At 39.9% G+C, this 22,927-nt stretch overlaps 1 protein-coding gene across 2 annotated transcripts in view; it reads right to left on the bottom strand.

The window, feature by feature from the left end:
* LOC123764539 (monocarboxylate transporter 9) overlaps positions 1–22,927 on the bottom strand; it is a 47,943-nt gene that overhangs the window by 10,809 nt on the left and 14,207 nt on the right. The window contains exons 2-4 of one of the 2 annotated variants that reach the window (XM_045752519.2): positions 15,825–16,095; positions 5,332–6,288; positions 1,107–1,298 (exon numbers count right to left, since the gene is read on the bottom strand). In XM_045752519.2, the coding sequence (XP_045608475.2) occupies positions 1,107–1,298; positions 5,332–6,288; positions 15,825–16,095 (1,420 nt within the window). The remainder of the gene's footprint in view (positions 1–1,106; positions 1,299–5,331; positions 6,289–15,824; positions 16,096–22,927) is intronic. The other variant, XM_069314586.1, reaches the window with a different exon arrangement.

Below are 22,927 nucleotides of genomic sequence, written 5' to 3'. Positions count from 1 at the left end.
TAACCTAACCTAACCAGACCTAACCAGACCTAACCAGACATAACCTAACCTAACCTAACCTAACCAGACATAACCTAACCTAACCAAACCTAACCAGACCAAACCAGACCTAACCTAATCTAACTTAACCTAAACTAACCTAACGAGACCTAACCAGACCTAATCAGACCTAACCAGACCTAACCAATCCTAACCTTCCCTACCCTAACCCTACCCCTAACCTATCCTACCCTACCCTACCCTACCCCTAACCTATCCTACCCTACCCTACCCTACCCCTAACCTACCCTAACATTACTCAACACAATAAAAGCTAAATTTAACAGAATTTTTCCCAATTTGAATAACTTCAACTACATTTACCCTAATTAAATTTAATTAAATGTAAACTAATCACATTACAACCAAAAGCGGAAGTTAACTGTTAGTACTGTTAACATCAATTACCAACATCCAGTCTTGGCATGTCATACCCTATTCCCAAGACCATTTCATAGTGTTAGTGCTGTGTCCCTCTTGCTATTTCTATATCCAGATGTGTTTTTTCTAGCATCAATTCCACCAAACCAGACCAATCCTAGCCTAAGCTAACACAACAATAGCTAAATTCAACCACAATTATCACAGTTTAAGTAAATTTCCACTAAGTTTATCCTAATTATATCAAACCAAAAGGCAAATTCTACTAAACGTACCAATGGAAATCACATCCAGAGCTGCAGTTAGCTGTTAGAGTTGTTAATGTTTACTTCCAACGTCCATACCTCCCCAGGTTACAGCTGATTTTTGCGAATATATTTTTACCTGTAATGTTCAGGAGTACTGCTCTCCTGAACATTACAGGAGAGCAGTAGAATCTACTGAGGATTCGAACCTGTGCTGTGTAACCAGCCAAGCAGAAGCGCTAACTCCCACTGATGCATCGTTAAATGGGATTTCTTTGGCCACTAATAATAACAATAAAAATATTCTAGGTGTCACCAAAACGTGGGTTCAAATCCCACATTGCCACAAATAATTTTCTCAATAATAACATTGCTTGATAACATTGCACACTTACCTTATAAAATATATTTAAAGCTTACCGAGCCAAATGGGACACGTACCAATTAAGGGTCCAATGGTGAAGAAGCCGAGCGCCACCATGAAGTTCCTGGCGGCGAAGGTGGCGGCGATGTTGCGGGCGCCCACCACCTTGCTCATGAGCAGGTTGCACAGGCCGTAGCATGAGCCCACTGCACACCCCAACACTCCCATCACCACCTCCTGTCCCACTACACTTCCCTGCAACGTGAACACTAACACCAGATGTTACCAGCTCGCTCAACACACATGTAACAGCACACTCAACACACATGTAACAGCACACTCAACACACATGTAACAGCTCGCTCAACACACATGTAACAGCACACTCAACACACATGTAACAGCTCGCTCAACACACATGTAACAGCACACTCAACACACATGTAACAGCACACTCAACACACATGTAACAGCACACTCAACACACATGTAACAGCTCGCTCAACACACATGTAACAGCACACTCAACACACATGTAACAGCTCGCTCAACACACATGTAACAGCTCGCTCAACACACATGTAACAGCTCGCTCAACACACATGTAACAGCACACTCAACACACATGTAACAGCACACTCAACACACATGTAACAGCACACTCAACACACATGTAACAGCACACTCAACACACATGTAACACCACACTCAACACACATGTAACATCAACGCTAAATGCAGCCTATATGATATATAAAATCCATACATTAATGCGCTGTTTCCCACTAGCACCGTCTGGCGGGGAGTCAGTCAGGGGGTCAATATATCTCGGCCAGTAGTAATAGTGTCCTTAGTGTGGAGTTAGTGGTCAACAAACACACTACACTCCAGCACTCTTACTGAGAGTTAGTGGTCAACAAACACACTACACTCCAGCACTCTTACTGAGAGTTAGTGGTCAACAAACACACTACACTCCAGCACTCTTACTGAGAGTTAGTGGTCAACAAACACACTACACTCCAGCACTCTTACTGAGAGTTAGTGGTCAACAAACACACTACACTCCAGCACTCTTACTGAGAGTTAGTGGTCAACAAACACACTACACTCCAGCACTCCTACTGAGAGTTAGTGGTCAACAAACACACTACACTCCAGCACTCTTACTGAGAGTTAGTGGTCAACAAACACACTACACTCCAGCACTCCTACTGAGAGTTAGTGGTCAACAAACACACTACACTCCAGCACTCTTACTGAGAGTTAGTGGTCAACAAACACACTACACTCCAGCACTCTTACTGAGAGTTAGTGGTCAACAAACACACTACACTCCAGCACTCTTACTGAGAGTTAGTGGTCAACAAACACACTACACTCCAGCACTCTTACTGAGAGTTAGTGGTCAACAAACACACTACACTCCAGCACTCTTACTGAGAGTTAGTGGTCAACAAACACACTACACTCCAGCACTCCTACTGAGAGTTAGTGGTCAACAAACACACTACACTCCAGCACTCTTACTGAGAGTTAGTGGTCAACAAACACACTACACTCCAGCACTCTTACTGAGAGTTAGTGGTCAACAAACACACTACACTCCAGCACTCTTACTGAGAGTTAGTGGTCAACAAACACACTACACTCCAGCACTCTTACTGAGAGTTAGTGGTCAACAAACACACTACACTCCAGCACTCTTACTGAGAGTTAGTGGTCAACAAACACACTACACTCCAGCACTCCTACTGAGAGTTAGTGGTCAACAAACACACTACACTCCAGCACTCTTACTGAGAGTTAGTGGTCAACAAACACACTACACTCCAGCACTCTTACTGAGAGTTAGTGGTCAACAAACACACTACACTCCAGCACTCCTACTGAGAGTTAGTGGTCAACAAACACACTACACTCCAGCACTCTTACTGAGAGTTAGTGGTCAACAAACACACTACACTCCAGCACTCCTACTGAGAGTTAGTGGTCAACAAACACACTACACTCCAGCACTCCTACTGAGAGTTAGTGGTCAACAAACACCCTACACTCTAGCTGTCCTCCTGGGCAGCACCTACCGCTCCATGAGACGAGGTGCACTCACCTATTTGTATTCTGAGGTTGAGCTATAGCTCCTGGGTCGGCCATTGTAACAGTCAACTGTGATGTGACATTAAAGATGTGATGGAAGGTGCTTCCACCACTTCTCTCCTCGTATTACATTTGTTTACTTTCAAGGCATTGTAAACAATATTTAACTGAATTTACGTGAGGGCAACCATCTCTCTAGTGGCCTCGATGGTGGACAGAAAATCAGTGTGTTGTCAAAGGTCTCCGGGCTGAGAGAGAGTTCTGTACATAAATTATATTCTTCCACTGTTAAAAGGAGTTGGTTCTCAGATAATCAGATTAGTTACTAGATAAACTTCGCATAGTTCTTTAACAGCTATAACATCTATCACAGCTAGCTATCCATCTGTTTATAGTGCATAATTAGCCTCCTGAGCGCCTGTAACATCTCAACATTGTCAAACAGGTAAAGGAGAGAACTACATATCAACACTTAATGTTAAGTATCTGGTCAATATTTGTTGGAAATTTCCAACACTAAATACAACACTGTTGTATTCTTATTAATTCTTACTAATTCTACTAATCATTGTAGTGATTAAAATTAACCAAGCGTAGAGTTCACATGTACTAATAATTACATCTGTACAATAAGGCTAGAATTCTTACGTCACCCGACGCCAGTATTGCGTCAGATTCCATTGTAATAAACACATTTATATCCAATGTGTCTGAGAATTGAATTTGATTCTCTATAAACAACGGTGTTCTGTGTGATAATTAATTACAGATAAACTGATCCCCAACTAAAGCCAAATAGAGCGTTTATAGTTATAACTGTTATCTAGTAATAAATTTACGTCATGCATGAATGCCCTGGAGAGACTTTAATTCATCTCCATTGTTCGTTTACTATCATAAAACGGGCAAATAATAATATTTAACTCCTCTAAATAATAAACCCGTACTTATCCGAGCATTTCAATCACAACTGCGAGAAATGATAATATCCGCCATAAATAATTTGAGTAACAAACGCGGGACGCGGGGCGGAGGAGACGCCAGTTCACGAGGTGACGTGCTCACGGCGAGACGCCATTACCCCAGACACGAGGGTAGACGCCATCAAGAACTCGAGGAGAAAGTCGCCACTGTGAGGTGTGAAGAGCCTTTGCAGACATTAACTTTGCTGGTGTCAGTGTCATTTTACAAAACAAGTCGAATGGTCAAGAGATTAATTTGATATTCGGCCAGAACCTATTAAATTTGGTTCTATGTAATACCACGTGACCGGCCAGTGAAGCGCCTCAGTATCTAGGATAGGCTGGACCGGAACCTAGGATGCGAACTTCGGCAAGCCTTAACTTACACAGTGCCCATATTAGCTAAGTACCTTTATCCTTATTTGATGCATCATATAGGGGGTGGGTTTATAGCTCGGTAGCTTGTCGTGACGCCGTGCGACAATAAAAAACTACAGGTCATTATTTCCTCTTATTATTAATCTCAATTTCTTGAACATGGATATCTAGTAGCTTAATCTGTTGCTACTGAAAACAATTTGATTTACAGCGTGTGTGAAGAATTCTCCGAGCTGTCATTTCCCATGTTAATCAACTCCCAGTGTTCCATGACGAGTCCAGGAGAATCAGAGGATGAGTCGTAACTAACTTCTTGGAAATCGTCTTTAAGCTAAGATTCCTTTTTGTATTCCTTGATTTCTATTATCTGTATTCCTTTACATGCAGAACTCTGTTCATTGGATTAACATGTGTTTATTATAATTATTATATTCATGTTCGTAATCTATGTTCTCATTGATGATAAAGATAATGACTCTATAAATGTTCATAGGATTAGATTATTATACATTGGACTGGTGAACGAACCACACTAGTTCCTGGACGTATTGAGTTCCAGTAATACCCCCCCAATGTAGGTGTTTGAGGCTTTGATTCATTTAATTATACAGCCCATTAATTATTTCAGTGATCATATTCTCTAGTATTTTATCCATAGTTACTGGTTCATCTAGGAAATTTCTAATGATCATATTTTCTTAGTTTCCCTCTTTACTATAAAAGCGGGTGGTACTTCGTAATTGATTTTCATTACTTTAATATTTAAATAAATAGAGTCAAGCCCCAAATGTCCCACCATATTATATTACTTTTGTGAAACGATATATCACAACTGTAATTGGCTTTTAAATATAATTTAACTTACCAATGACAGTGGTGCCCATGGTAGCCATGCCAGTCATGTAGCAGAGTTTCATGTTGAACCAGGAGAAGTCAGAGAGGAAGGACACGGTCATCCTGGTGAGGAAGCTGCACGCGCCCGCCACAGAGAGACACCAAGCAGCTGTCTGCAGAGAGTATCCAGCTGCTTGTATGGCGAATGGAACCAACGCAATGAAGTTCGAGTGGCCCCCGACAATGAGCATTGTTCCCAAGGCTACTATCAAGGCGGAAGGATGTCTTAAAATGCTGATGTCCTTTATAATGGAACGAACTACTCTTCTTATAGTAATGTATAGTTTGTACAAACGACTCGGACTGTTTTCCTCGGGTAATGAGGTGGTTTTCACGTCAGTGTTTAGAGAGTCCCGGTCGGGTAGCATAGTTAAGGAGCCTAGGGAGGCCAGGCTAGCCAGGTCTAGGTCAGATTGGCTGTATGATGAGGCTTTGCTAGATGCCCTGGACGTGTGAGAGCTCTGGCTCTCATGCCTACTTCTCTTGTGGGATACTTCCTTTGACTTGTTGTGTCTCCGTAAATGTTCCTGGGCTACCTCTGTTGACCACCGATGTTCTTCTGCCCTCGAAAGTGACCCATTAGAACAAGCCGCTTTTAAATTTGTGACTTCAGATTGTGCTTGCTTTGGCAGAAGCAAGGAGACACCTTCGTTGTGTGGTGGATGCGTGTCCCTGGCTGGGTATATCAAGTGCCACTCGACTGGTTGGTACAAGGTAGCGCCTACAAAGCCGTGGAGTACTACGGCTCCGAGGATCATAGTGGCGCCCTTGAGACCATACTTGTCTTGCAGGAACTGGATGAGGAGAGGACCTAAGAACTGGCCCAGACCGACACCGGCCGTGATGAAGGAGTTGGCCTTGCCTCGGTGCTTGTCGAAGTACTGAGCAATGTTGAGGAAGGCGGTGCTCGACAGCCCAGCTCCCGCACCTGGAGGTACGAGTTCAAATTAGCACTCAATTGTGAGTGTTCTCGGCCAGATGTGAGAGCAAGAATATGTGTGAGTCAGTAGAATATACATTATCATTTTGACGTATAAATCCCCTAAGGTGAACATGTCAAACTGAGGGTCCCCCGAGGGCCATATATATATATATATATATATATATGGGTCACATTTGTGTTATCATGAGGCCACACATGACAACTAATTGGTCATTTAATAAAAATTATTGCAGAATATTTGTATTACTTAAACTTAGAAACATACATACAATGTGCATACAAATGATTTAGCGGCTAGCCACATTCATGAATGCAAGTATTGAAATAGTTTACTGCACTGCGCCAAACAACAAATGTCGTTTTGAGAGTTGTGTTTTTGCTTCTTTTACATAGGCTATATTTTAATGTTTTTTAATGTTTTCATCACTCTTTGTGTTTTGAAATAAAAATAGTTGCGTTTGGAAACATTTTGACATTAACGTTTCCTGACCGTTAATAAAAACAACAAAATCATGTCCTTGACAATTGCACTTTGAAGTTTTTGCCAAAAACAGGTGCACAGTGCAGGGGTATTAACAAAAGAAAAACACGAGATTTTTGTCAGAAAACCCGACACCATTTACTAATATTAAATACAATAAGCAGATAATATTGCTGCTGTTGTATCCACAAGTTAACCCATAGAAAATGTAGCTTGTAGTGGAATTTTCCATCAATAGAAAACAGGATATCATTGCCACATAGTGCTATAAATTCACCAGCTATTCTCTCCCAGATGGACTAAAATACTGAACCTAAGACCAGAAACAAAGCTAACGTCGATTGAAATAAGGGTAAAAGGGATTGCTGCGTGCATGCTGACCAAGATATTGACTAGACCTAGAATCAGTTCACTTAAAGATATAATCACTGGAGCACTAACTCTGGACAGAAGAGCCTCCAATAGCAACAGGTGGACCCATTGTGCGATAAACACCGTCAATACATTCGATATAACAAACACAGTCACTGAGAGGGGTGTCGACGAAATACCTGCAGACTTTGTTATGCAAGCCCTTGGGAATCTCTGCCAGCAGACTTTAAGATTATGGCTCTTGAAGGAAAGAAGAAGCAGACAAATCCTCATCTGCTACGTAATATTGCACAGATGCATATAGAAGCAAACATGGCATCAGACAGCTTTACTTACTTCATAGATGGATCAGTAGACCAGCAGGGACAAGAAACCAGAGCTGCAGTTAAAGCAGGAAACTCTGTAAATAGTTGGAGGCTCTCAAATGGGTGTTCAACTTTACAAACAGAGATGCTAGCCATTCAAAAGGCTTTGGAACATGCTCTTGCTGAACACCGACAACATGTTATCATACATACAGATTCGAGAACCGCCATTGAAACCTTGCAACAAGAACACATATGTGATAACATCCATCTGATCACAAATGTCATATCATTCATGCAAACACTTAAACGACAAGGCCGACGGGTACTTATCAACTGGGTGCCAAGTCATGTGGGAATAATAGGAAATGACATTGCAGACGATGACCAGACCACACACTAGAAATTGAAGAGACGACGACGTTTCGGTCCGTCCTGGACCATTCTCAAGTCGATTGTGATGTCCTTTATAATGGAACGAACTACTCTTCTTATAGTAATGTATAGTTTGTACAAACGACTCGGACTGTTTTCCTCGGGTAATGAGGTGGTTTTCACGTCACAATCTTTGAAGTTTTTGCCAAAAACAGGTGCACAGTGCAGGGGTATTAACAAAAGAAAAACACGAGATTTTTGTCAGAAAACCCGACACCATTTACTAATATTTACTAATGGTCCAGGACGGACCGAAACGTCGTCGTCTCTTCAATTTCTAGTGTGTGGTCTGGTCATCATACTTCAGCCACGTTATTGTGACTCATCGCCTGCATTGCAGACGAAGCTGCAAAACTTGCTACTAAGAGGAGAAATGTACATTTACATACCACAGAGTCTATCTCAGATTAAGAAAGTAATTAGAAACAGAGCAATGCAAAAGATGTACAGTGACCACAACACAGCAGTTGCAACATCAGGATCTGCGGGTTGGTACAAGAATTCAACCAACTACGAACCACTTAGTTTGATGAAAGGGAACAGTAGAGCAACAGAAGTGCATTTACATCGCATCAGGCTTGGATACCCATGTGCATGGGAAATAGGCTTACAGGATCCGGAAGATGAGAGGAAATGTCAACACTGTGGACAAATGCCCGACAGACCACTGGAACATTATCTAACACAGTGCACAGTTACAAACCCATTAAGATTTCAACTTAGATTCAACAGAGCAGAAGAAGTTGTTAAACACATATGGCAAAATCTTACTGAAGCGACCATACGAGTCATAAATACTCATACCCTGCCCAAGTAAACCAGAAACAAGCAACACTTAGTGGGCCAGCCAGAGGCTTAGGGCCCGCGCAGGAATATCCCTGCAAAAAAAAACAGCTATTCTGTTGGGAATTATTCTTAAATACATTAGTCTTTGGACTTTTAATATCATAAAAACATCTCACTTGAATTAACATAATTATCAGTATCAAAATAGAGTAAATGTGACCCTTCTATCACATATTGACATCTGGACAAGGAGAGCCAGGCATCAGTGGTGAAGGTCAGCCATTGTTAACTGCCTTTACTCTCTCTTCCCTTGTCGTGTCCCTCTGCAGTAATACTTTCTTGTAACTTTTCTCATTGTACAGAAGGCCCTTCATTGCTAGAATTGCCTCTGTTGCATTCATGTTTTTAAATACTATCTTTATCAGGCGGTCTCTGTCCTTGTTAAGACCAAGTCGCTGTGGAGCAAATTCAGCTCCTATAATTCTCTTGGACGAAGTGTTATGGAGATCAAATTAGTGCTTCTTCCATCATCAACATGCAGTCAACATCTTAACATGAGAAGTGTCTTACCGAAACCCGTTTATCTAATCATTTCTGGCCAGTTAATGTTAGGTAGATATAGGGCGAACCGGTTAGCACGAGAAACAGCATCTAAACACAGGTAATAAATTCCTGGTCCTTATCTAATAATATATAAATTTTCATCTGATATAGCTGTCATATATTTAGATTTCGGCTTACAGCTAGTGCCCTTTGACAAGAGCAAAAAGAGGAAGCAAGAATTAATCTTGATACATCAGTGAGGTGTTAGAAGCTAGCCTCACATAAGGATTATTTGGTGTCTACATCCTAGTTATACCTGGTGGACTAAGCCTACTGTACAATAAGATAAGGCCTCATCATCTATTTTCTAATATATGTAGTTTAATACTGTAGTTTGGCTGCATATATATAGTGCCTGGTTTGCTTGTCTATGATTTACTTCAATACGCAAACCTGCTAATATATCCTGCATTGTCAGGACAGTATTAATCTGATATGAATATAATTCGTTTAGCACCATGCTAGACAATTTTCTTTGGATGACAATTTTAGTCATCCACTCAGCAGTGAGTTGATCCAACTGCACTGCTGAATGATTTTAACAGTGACTCGAATTTTAAAATAAATGTTTTGCAAGGTCTCAACTGATTGATCAGGTTGAGTTAAGTCCAATAGTTGGTGCTCGAGATTTACGATGGCCTTCTCATTGTCAGCACTTCTTCTAGAGAGTTGAATAGCTTGACTGATGCTAACACATTTGGCATTACCTTTAGGAGGCTGGTTTGAGTGGTTAGGACTATCACTAATTTGGTTTAAGGCTTCTTGCTTAGCCTCATTTTTAATTTCAGCTTTAGTTTTTAATTCAGCTGCATCTTCATCTTCTGTTTCAGCTTCACTGTCTGTTGCAGCTTCACTTATTTCTCTGGGTTCATCTGGAAGGCTTGTTAATTCAGTAGCCTCATGTATATAATTCACAGAAACCATGGAATATATAGATGAGCTTTCTGAAAGCTATTCGGATTCAGCTAATGTGTCATTGGGTGAAGCTATATTAGAGGAGACTGTAGAAAATATAGGTTTAACTTCAATACTTGATCCTGTGTAAGAGTCAAACTTAATAAGAGGAGTATCCTCATATTGATGCAGCTATTTATTTCATCTGATGAACTGGTTGCTTGCTTTGGTATGTGTATACTATAAAAGTGTTCTAATCCAGCAGGAATATTTTCTGTTGCAAGCATCTTAGTATAGTAATTTCACCTGACCTGAATTTTGTCTTTATAGTTGGCAAGGTCAGATATGATTTGATGTATTTCATCTCGGTCAGTGCTTGAATTTCTGGTTAGCTATCTTTGCTAAGAAATCTAGCGATATGAGATCAACTGGGTCTACTTCTACCCAACTGTCCCATTTGTTGATTAGCCTTGTCAAGTGACTTTGAAGGCCTTTCAAAATTCGTTCAGTTTTTTTCTGGTGTTGCCATGTTGGCTATGGGTTGAAGCCTTATAGGGCTTATATAGCAAAGTATTGACAGCTATGGTACTTGCTCATATATATATATGTGTGGAGCAGGTACACTTATTGATAGCCTAATATTTAATTTCTTGGTTAGGCTATGGTTAATCCAACCTCGTATAGAGGTTAGCTTACCTACCTAATAGTAAATAGCTAGGATTTGAGTGATGCTTGGATGACACTTTGGTTGTACATCTGGCTAGCTCATTATTATCACCATCGGTTGGTATAGTGCAACCTCATAACACTCTAAATGTCAACTATAGTGACACCTAGTAACACTCAAAGATGAACACAGTAAATATGTAATAAAATATAAGTACACACTTTGTGTAAAATAATACTCTTCACCCTTATCAGGGTCTGCACAACATTGAAAAGTAATTGACCAGTGCTGTTTAATATAGTGCTAGTCTGGTATTAATTCTACCTAATAAAGTAGCTAAATAGTTTAGGCTAGAGTTGTACATACTTTATTACAATTCAAGTCTAAAAATATCCTACCTCTGTGGGTTGACATAAAATACAATAAATGATGTAAAAATATTTGAATATATAGCAGTGCTATTTTTTTCTTATAATTTTGATACATATATAGAATATACACTTATAAGAAGTACGTGTTTAAGAAACTTAACTGTATACAGTTAATGTTGGCTCTCTGGCCGAAATCTTCTGTGAAGATTAATAGTATTAATTAATTTATTATTCACATATGTCTTGAGTTATCTTGAGATGATTTCGGGGCTTTAGTGTCCCCATGGCCCGGTCATCGACCAGGCCTCCAACCCCAGGAAGCAGCCCATGACAGCTGACTAACTCCCAGGTACCTATTTACTGCTAGGTAACAGGAGTATCAGGGTGAAAGAAACTCTGCCCATCATTTCACGCCGGCGCCCGGGATCGAACCCGGGACCACAGGATCACGCGTCCAGTGTTCTGTCCGCTCAGCCACCGGTTCCTGCCTTAGACTCTCGTGACAGGTTTTCACGAATTAGTCTGGCAAAAGGAATATGGGTGATGTTACCACCAAATAAATAATGGTTAAATGGTGTGACCAATTTAATACAGATATTAACACAAGGTTATTAATTGTGAGCAATTGCTCTGGGAGATCTCATTATGTTCAGCTCTGTGTGAGGTATAGGACACAATGTGTGGGCAATGAACTATAGCCCACTAAAGCCTGATGTAGACATTGGCTTTAATCTGGAAAATGAATAATATGAAATAATGGGGTTAGGCTATAATATGTGTGGCCTACTAACGGCCGTAAATAATAATGAATATATAGCCTATTCTGATAATACTACTCAATTAGGAGTATACTATAATCAGGGTTAGTAATTTAGTTGAGTTATAATAGATTATATAGGACCAGTAATTAAACTTTATTTACTGGACCATAAATTATTTATAAATTTATACTTGTTATGCAAATCAGTAATTTATATTAATATGTTGGTCTATCGGTTCGAAGTCAACCAAAAGATGTGGGGGAGAATTTAATTCTATAATGAAATTATAGTAAAGTTTCGAAGGACCAATATTACTATTAAAATTAAGAGAACCAGTGGCTTATGGAACTCTAATAATTAATTCAAAAATGTAATTAAATATATTTAAAGAAATGGACTGTAATAGTAATAATAATTCAGAACTAAATCCTAACACCCTACAACTCGGGGGGTTAATAATGGGAAGTTAATGCCCTTCAATAATAAGAAGAAGTTAATACACTTCTGTTAATGAAATCATATATATAAATTATAATTTAACTCAATAATGAATGATGACTATCTACAATAGAATACTGGAAACGTTTTAGCTGTATCAGATGATCGTAGATCACGTCCAGCCTCTAAAACACGTTTAATCCAGTCCTAGATAGCAATCTGTGGGAACACGTGATCGTGGAATCAGTAACACGTCTCCCTCAGTCTTAATACCACGCTGAAAGGTAAAACTTATATAATTTCCACTCCAACTTAGTATTCGTGCATTTAACCGCAAGATCCAAAATAATTGGAGAGATAAAAGCTGTATTCACTGGGTGTTTTATATCGCCTGCATCATCACAACAGCAAACTAAATAGAATTGTGAATAAAGACCAATACTACAAACTCTAGATAGTACTTCACTGCCGAACGTGGTGTTCGTAAGCTGGGAAGGCTGCACTCTCGATCAGAAGCTTGCAGAATAATGGATCCTCCTAGGAAAGATCGATTTATGTAAAGTGGCTCCAGAACACTTTGATGCTAGCTAGTGTTATGATCCCAGGTAGCCGAAAGATGAGTCTTCCCTTGAGAATTATTCTATCAAGCCTGACCTGACTAGAGGGTCTAGGAAATATAGAGGTGATAACACAGATGTAAAATAGTTGGTTGGATTTAATAAACAATTTGAGATTATGGGCAGTGAATAAGAAAATAGATAAATGACTGGTTAGGAGATGTGGAAAATTTGCTGGAGGCGTGAGGCTCCCTTCTGGAGGGCTCTGACCTCACTTGAGTGCCAAACATCGCAAGGGGAAGCCGTGCTCCGTTTGAGCTCCCGTCAGAAAGGAACCCCTAGTGATATATCTCCAAGAGAGGAGAAGTGTGCAGATATTCCAGCTGTGGAATCGAACTGGGAACGTTGTGGTCTCAAGTCATGGACGGCGAGGAGTGTTTATTTAGCCGCCCAGAGATATTATCGTGGGCCGTGGGAGTGCCCTGGCCAGACTCCATCAGAGGGAGGAGCGCCCTCAACTAGACAATCTGTGGTAAGCACGATTTAAGCCAGTCTATAGTGATTACTTGTAGTTGGTCGTGTGCCCAGCGACAGTAGCAATGTTTATTGATAGGTTAGACATGTTTTGATAAGGCAGAAGGCCTAAAATAAGAGAGTGGAGAGGGAGGAACGTCCTGGATGACGGAGCGACGTCCGTCCCCTCTGAGCGCTGGCAGGTGACTGAGGGAGCCCGGCTCCTGGCAGTGGAGGACCCTCCCAGAGTGAGTGAGGACCGCCGGGCGAGGTGGAGCATGGACCAGCCCAAAACGGGGGAGTCCACTCTCACAGTATGTAGAGAGCAGATAGATGTTGGAGGCAAATATATTTTTGTTTATGTGTTTAAGGGGAAACATTTTTATTGGAGTGTCAATGGGTTGCAGGTTTGTCTTTGGGGAAGAAATTGCTGAGAACTTCGAAGCCAGCACAGAGGGAGTAGTTGATGAAACTCCAAGGTAGTGGAAGAGTAGGACCTCGAGCTGTGAGGAGAAGCAGTGAAGAGGAGTGTCACGTGCTTCTGTAGAAGTGGCGAAGCACCATAGTTGCTCGAGGAAAACTTCATGGTGTAGCAGCCTGGAGGAGCTGCAGAGGATCCTGGTAGTTAAACCTGGAAGAACCTGAAGAGATCAGGGTAGTGAACTTCCAGATGTGGAAGGGAAGTCTAAATGATTACTTGTAGGGAGGTGATAGAGTGGTTGTCATTAGCGTGCAAGACGCAGTGAAAGGAGGGTGATTGTTTGCCATTCTTGTGCCGAGGAGTGTTTGTACTGAAGTTTAGAGTTACAGTCGTAGGCTGGATTACCTACAGATGTATGTGTTCTAGGACTGATAAGGTGATCGATTGATCATTGTTGTGTATCAAGGAACATTTATACTGATATATATATATGTTATTGCATTCATACGCTGATTTTCCTTGTACATGTTTATAGATATATATATATTCTCTTGCTGATAGTACAACATTGTATTATAAGACTTGATCTACTTGAGGAGGTTGATAATATTAGGTGGTGAATCAGGAGATAGGATACCACTTGATAAGCTGATGATAGAGTTCTGATGGTGTTGGAGTGCAACCTGACTGAAATAGTATAGAGTGTAGGATTCATTATTATTATATGTGTGTATGTATTGTGTATGTGCTTTGTCCAGTAAATGTATTCAGATTTGCTGGTGTTTGCCCTTGTCCTAGTGAAGCTTCCCAGGAGGTAGTAAAGAAGGAGAGAAAGAAAGAGAAAGAACCAAGAACCACCGCTGTGGACAGGGTAGGACGGAAAACTAATAAGTCAAAGGGGATTGAGGAGATCATTTCACATAAGGAGAGAGTGGGGAGTCACAGCGGCTCGAGTGGGTGTGTGCACGTGACAACGAGGCTAAGTATTGGAGCCGCATCCCCTAAACATGTGACGTTTAGCCCTCTTCAAGAGCCAGAAGCGCCCAGGATGATCTCCTAGTGAAGTATATGCACTCTACTGAGTTGTGGGTTGGGTTGTCCGTAACGAAGGATCAACAAAACGACAACACCACCAACCCACACTATAATACTAGTCAATATGGCAGAAGTCTCTTCCCCTTTCTCCTCCCTCCAGTGACGCATGTGTACTCGTGCCTATGCTGGAACTCTGGGTATAATTTATAATATTTCAAACAGAGCTCCTTATGGATGGAGAGGTGCTTGACGAATATTTACATCATAATACAGGGTCTTATGAGACAATAAATGATGTTTCATAGTGCGGGTCAATTAATTTAGCCGACATTAAATGCGCGAAACATTAAGAGTGGAAATCAAGTTTAACGTTTTAGGTACTGCAACATCTGATCAAGACTGTAACCAGTTATTTTCAGTAAACGAACGTATATACTATTAAAGGAAGGTAAATCTATTATTAATCGATTATCCTTAATAATGAAAAGTAAATGAGGTGGGATTCAATTCGATCCATTAATATGTAGAAATAATTCCATGTGGCTGGTTGGCTGACACAACACGGCGATGATTCTAGGGGGGATAAATCCGGCGGTACTATGCCTTAATTAAATTAATTTAATTTTCTCTACTCTACTGATTAATAGTGTTAGTAAATCATAATGCCTAGTAGAAGAATTACATCTTATTGTACTAGGTGTTAGTAATTAAATGTTTGAAATTTCCAACAACCACAGCCCACGGAGAAGAGACAAAGAGAAGTGCTACTGACCACAGTCCAGGGAGGAGACACACTAGTGCTACTGACCACAGCCCAGGGAGGAGACACTAATGCTACTGACCACAGCCCAGGGAGAAGAGACAAAGAGAAGTGCTACTGACCACAGCCCAGGGAGAAGAAGAGAAAGAGGAGCTGAGGAGAGGTGGCGAAGGCGCTGATGGTGAGACAGGAAGACGTCAGCAAGGTGCCCGTCATGGCCACCCGCCGGAAGCCGAACTCTCGCACTAGAGAAGCCACGATGACGGACGACAACTTCCACACCAGCATGAAGGCGCTGTAGATGATGGCGACGGTTGTCGTGGAGGCGCGCCACTCCAGCAGCTGGCGGGAGAACAGTATCCCGAAGCTGGGCGACAACATGGGCACCACCAGCTGCAACAGTCAACATGGTCACACATTAAACAACATGGGCCCCACCAGCTGTAACAGTCAACATGGTCACACATTAAACAACATGGGCACCACCAGCTGCAACAGTCAACATGGTCACACATTAAACAACATGGGCACCACCAGCTGCAACAGTCAACATGGTCACACATTAAACAACATGGGCACCACCAGCTGCAACAGTCAACATGGTCACACATTAAACAACATGGGCCCCACCAGCTGCAACAGTCAACATGGTCACACATTAAACAACATGGGCACCACCAGCTGCAACAGTCAACATGGTCACACATTAAACAACACATCCTCCGAATTGACAGTACGGTTTAACACTAAGTGTAATAAGTAAATTTTCTGACTGCTAGGAATAGTACAAAATTACACTTAATTGTGCTGTTACATTTACCTCCCCATATATTCTCGCTTTCTGTTGAGACACTCAGAATTTTAGGATGAAGTTTTCATGTTCAATTCTCTATACACAAGTTTTAAATAAAAAGAATTTATTTTTCAGTTTTATTAAACAATAAATATTTTATACAAAATTTGAAAATATCCTGAGTTACTTTACAATTTATTAAAATGTTTTTAGTTTTTTAGATTGACTATTCATGCCCATGCCACCTTTTGGGAGGCTTAATTTTTATCAATCAATCAATTTGTAATCATTCCAGCTCTGCCTTTGACAGTGTTAACAAGGGTTGCCGAACCGCAACTATTAGCCTCAGGCCAAATAAAATTGTATGAATGAACATCGGAGAGTTAAATTTTCAACTTCCTTATCAAGTGAAGAGAAATGTAAAAAAATATAGAGAAGATCCGTGCTAGTATTATTAATCTCACCTTTTCGGTCACATTCAATAACATATATATATATATATATATATATATATATATATATATATATATATATATATATATATATATATATATATATATATATATATATATATATATATATATATATATATATATATATATATATATATATATATATATATATATATATATATATATATATAGTCCCACTGGTGGGTGTTGTCCAAAGATTATTTATCTTCACTTGTGGTTTATGCAAGTATAGGCTTATAAGCTGGACACGAGTTCTCTCACATTGACAGTGGCTTGACGAAAAATGCAGACTGACCCCACACTCATCTGGTGCCTTCGGGAAGTAGAGATGTTTGGGATATATATCTCGAACTATCTACTTCTTTTGTAAGGTCTGATGGTGTAGTGGGTTAAAGCATACTAGTTATGGCAGCTACTGGAAGGTAGTTGTTCTTTCTGGGTTCGAGTCCCCACTGGTGGGTGTTGTCCAAAGATTATTAATCTTCACTTGTGGTTTATGCAAGTATAGGCTTATAAGCTGGACACGAGTTCTCTCACATTGACAGTGGCTTGACGAAAAATGCAGACTGACCCCACACTCATCTGGTGCCTTCGGGAAGTAGAGATGTTTGGGATATATATCTCGAACTATCTACTTCTTTTGTAAGGTCTGATGGTGTAGTGGGTTAAAGCATACTAGTTATGGCAGCTACTGGAAGGTAGTTGTGCTTTCTGGGTTCGAGTCCCACTGGTGGGTGTTGTCCAAAGATTATTAATCTTCACTTGTGGTTTATGCAAGTATAGGCTTATAAGCTGGACACGAGTTCTCTCACATTGACAGTGGCTTGACGAAAAATGCAGACTGACCCCACACTCATCTGGTGCCTTCGGGAAGTAGAGATGTTTGGGATATATATCTCGAACTATCTACTTCTTTTGTAAGGTCTGATGGTGTAGTGGGTTAAAGCATACTAGTTATGGCAGCTACTGGAAGGTAGTTGTTCTTTCTGGGTTCGAGTCCCCACTGGTGGGTGTTGTCCAAAGATTATTAATCTTCACTTGTGGTTTATGCAAGTATAGGCTTATATATATATATATATATATATATATATATATATATATATATATATATATATATATATATATATATATATATATATATATATATATATATATATATATATATATATATATATATATATATGTATGTTTCATTGAATATGACCGCATATTCTGTATTTATTATTTTCTGGTTTAGGGCTTCTATCCCTCTAACTATTTTCTTAGCATCAGGGCTTAATTGAAATAGGAGTTCTCCAAAACTCATTTTCGTACTTTTAAGGTGAAGAAAAGAAGTGATTTACTATAGAGTGTATTACACTTATTTGTATAATTTGCACGACGTTTCGAACCTCCATGGTTCATTCTCAAGTGAACAGATCTTACAATACTAGTTGATTTTATACCCGCATTAGGTCAGGTGATAATACAATGAAGGTGAAAACATGGGGGGATACATAAGGGATAAACATAGGGCTGCAGAAGGCTTTTTGGCCCATACGAGGCATCTCCTATCTAAACACAAAGATTAATCCAGTGTAATTGGCCAATTACACTGGATTAATCTTTGTGTTTAGATAGGAGATGCCTCGTATGGGCCAAAAAGCCTTCTGCAGCCCCTATGTTTATCCCTTATGTATCCCCCCATGTTTTCACCTTCATTGTATTATCACCTGACCTAATGCGGGTATAAAATCAACTAGTATTGTAAGATCTGTTCACTTGAGAATGAACCATGGAGGTTCGAAACGTCGTGCAAATTATACAAATAAGTGTAATACACTCTATAGTAAATCACTTCTTTTCTTCACCTTAAAAGTACGAAAATGAGTTTTGGAGAACTCCTATTTCAATTAAGCCCTGATGCTAAGAAAATAGTTAGAGGGATAGAAGCCCTAAACCAGAAAATAATAAATACAGAATATGCGGTCATATTCAATGAAACATGTTTGAAAGAAAACCTGCTGCCAGTATACACCAATATATATATATATATATATATATATATATATATATATATATATATATATATATATATATATATATATATATATATATATATATATATATATATATATATATATTATTAAATATGACCGAAAAAGTAAGATTAATAATTCTAACACGAATTTTCTCAATCTTTCATACATTTCTTTTCACTGTTGGAGGTAAATCAAAAATCAATTCTCCAAAATTCATTTTTATTTCTAGTCTGACGCGACACGAGCGCGTTTCGTAAAACTTATTACATTTTCAAAGACTTTAGTTCACAAATACACAACTGAATAGAACTTACGCATCTCCGATTTTATATCTACATTTGAGTGAGGTGGAAGGGGTGATGTGGCATTAACACAAGACAGAACAAGAGGTGGCATTAATAGGGTATTAATTTCATCAACACAAGACAGAACAAGAGGTGGCATTAATAGGGTATTAATTTCATCAACACAAGACAGAACACGAAACAATGGGTATTGAATAGAAGTGTTTGTAGAAAGCCTATTGGTCCATATTTCTTGATGCTTCTATATTGGAGCGGAGTCTTGAGGTGGGTAGAATATAGTTGTGCAATAATTGGCTGTTGATTGCTGGTGTTGACTTCTTGATGTGTAGTGCCTCGCAAACGTCAAGCCGCCTGCTATCGCTGTATCTATCGATGATTTCTGTGTTGTTTACTAGGATTTCTCTGGCGATGGTTTGGTTGTGGGAAGAGATTATATGTTCCTTAATGGAGCCCTGTTGCTTATGCATCGTTAAACGCCTAGAAAGAGATGTTGTTGTCTTGCCTATATACTGGGTTTTTTGGAGCTTACAGTCCCCAAGAGGGCATTTGAAGGCATAGACGACGTTAGTCTCTTTTAAAGCGTTCTGTTTTGTGTCTGGAGAGTTTCTCATGAGTAGGCTGGCCGTTTTTCTGGTTTTATAGTAAATCGTCAGTTGTATCCTCTGATTTTTGTCTGTAGGGATAACGTTTCTATTAACAATATCTTTCAGGACCCTTTCCTCCGTTTTATGAGCTGTGGAAAAGAAGTTCCTGTAAAATAGTCTAATAGGGGGTATAGGTGTTGTGTTAGTTGTCTCTTCAGAGGTTGCATGGCTTTTCACTTTCCTTCTTATGATGTCTTCGACGAAACCATTGGAGAAGCCGTTATTGACTAGGACCTGCCTTACCCTACAGAGTTCTTCGTCGACTTGCTTCCATTCTGAGCTGTGGCTGAGAGCACGGTCTACATATGCGTTAACAACACTCCTCTTGTACCTGTCTGGGCAGTCGCTGTTGGCATTTAGGCACATTCCTATGTTGGTTTCCTTAGTGTAGACTGCAGTGTGGAAACCTCCGCCCTTTTCCATGACTGTTACATCTAGAAAGGGCAGCTTCCCATCCTTTTCCATCTCGTAAGTGAAACGCAGCACGGAACTCTGCTCAAATGCCTCCTTCAGCTCCTGCAGATGTCTGACATCAGGTACCTGTGTAAAAATGTCGTCAACATACCTGCAGTATATGGCCGGTTTCAAGTTCATGTCGACTAAGACTTTTTGCTCGATGGTACCCATGTAGAAGTTTGCAAACAGGACACCTAGGGGAGAACCCATGGCGACCCCATCTACTTGCTTATACATGTGCCCATCCGGGCTCAAGAAGGGTGCCTCTTTAGTACAAGCTTGGAGTAGTTTCCTCAGAATATTTTCTGGTATGTCAAGAGGAGTACAGGCTGGATCATGATACACTCTGTCGGCTATCATTCCGATTGTCTCGTCCACAGGTACGTTGGTAAACAGCGATTCTACGTCCAACGAGGCTCTTATCCCTGTGGCCCGTGTGCCCCGCAGTAAGTCAACAAATTCCTTTGGAGACTTCAGGCTGAAGGCGCAAGGAACATAAGGAGTCAGCAGGCCGTTGAGTCGCTTCGCCAGTCTGTACGTGGGTGTGGGTATCTGGCTAATGATTGGCCGAAGTGGGTTTCCAGGCTTGTGTGTCTTGACATTTCCATACGCATATCCAGGTTTATATTCCCCAATGATCTTTGGCAGGTGGAGTCCGGATTTCTTGGCGTTCACAGTTTCGATCAGTTTGTTGACCTTTGCTCTTAATTCGGCTGTTAGTGTCCTTCGTTACCCTTTGGAACTTAGTTTGGTCAGAGAGTATGATGTTCATTTTCGCCAGATATTCGTCTTTTTTAAGAATGACATATATTGGCGACTTGTCACCTCTCCTGACAATTATCTCCTTGTTCTCACGAAGGCTTTTAGCTGCCGCTTTAAGCTCGGGGGACAGTATGGTGCTTCTGTAATTGCCTCCATTCTTTCCTCCTTCTGCAATAAGTTCTGCTTGTAAGGTATCTTTGGTAGTGACCTTCTTTTGTGTCTCGAGGTCGAATATGTCGTCCAACAGAATTTCCAACTCTACTTTATATATATATATATATATATATATATATATATATATATATATATATATATATATTATTAAATATGACCGAAAAAGTAAGATTAATAATTCTAACACGAATTTTCTCAATCTTTCGTACATTACACTTCACTGTTGGAGGTAAATTAAAAATCAATTCTCCAAAATTCATTTTTATTTCTAGTCTGACGCGACACGGGCGCGTTTCGTAAAACTTCTTGGGAAGTTATTACTAGGACTTGCAGGTCCTAGTCAATAACGGCTTCTCCAATGGTTTCGTCGAAGACATCATAAGAAGGAAAGTGAAAAGCCATGCAACCTCTGAAAAGACAACTAACACAACACCTATACCCCCTATTAGACTATTTTACAGGAACTTCTTTTCCACAGCTCATAAAACGGAGGAAAGGGTCCTGAAAGATATTGTTAATAGAAACGTTATCCCTACAGACAAAAATCAGAGGATACAACTGACGATTTACTATAAAACCAGAAAAACGGCCAGCCTACTCATGAGAAACTCTCCAGACACAAAACAGAACGCTTTAAAAGAGACTAACGTCGTCTATGCCTTCAAATGCCCACTTGGGGACTGTAAGCTCCAAAAAACCCAGTATATAGGCAAGACAACAACATCTCTTTCTAGGCGTTTAACGATGCATAAGCAACAGGGCTCCATTAAGGAACATATAATCTCTTCCCACAACCAAACCATCGCCAGAGAAATCCTAGTAAACAACACAGAAATCATCGATAGATACAGCGATAGCAGGCGGCTTGACGTTTGCGAGGCACTACACATCAAGAAGTCAACACCAGCAATCAACAGCCAATTATTGCACAACTATATTCTACCCACCTCAAGACTCCGCTCCAATATAGAAGCATCAAGAAATATGGACCAATAGGCCTTCTACAAACACTTCTATTCAATATCCATTGTTTCGTGTTCTGTCTTGGGTTGATGAAATTAATACCCTATTAATACCCTTGTTCTGTCTTGTGTTGATGAAATTAATACCCTATTAATACCACATTTTGTTCTGTCTTGTGTTAATGCCACATCACCCCTTCCACCTCACTCAAATGTAGATATAAAATCGGAGATACGTAAGTTCTATTCAGTTGTGTATTTGTGAACTAAAGTCTTTGAAAATGTAATAAGTTTTACGAAACGCGCCCGTGTCGCGTCAGACTAGAAATAAAAATGAATTTTGGAGAATTGATTTTTAATTTACCTCCAACAGTGAAGCGTAATGTACGAAAGATTGAGAAAATTCGTGTTAGAATTATTAATCTTACTTTTTCGGTCATATTTAATAATATATGTCTACAGGAAAGACTGCTACCAAAATATACTAATATATATATATATATATATATATATATATATATATATATATATATATATATATATATATATGCAATTGACGATCACAAAAACACTGATCTTTTTATGCGGAAAATCCACAGAGAAATATGAAATGAGGTGAACGTTTCGGCTTTGTT

Source organism: Procambarus clarkii, chromosome 79 (genome assembly GCF_040958095.1).
Source record: "Procambarus clarkii isolate CNS0578487 chromosome 79, FALCON_Pclarkii_2.0, whole genome shotgun sequence".
NCBI lineage: Eukaryota > Metazoa > Arthropoda > Malacostraca > Decapoda > Cambaridae > Procambarus > Procambarus clarkii.
Note: the sequence above shows the minus strand (reverse complement) of the source record. Positions and strands in the feature narration are given on the sequence as shown.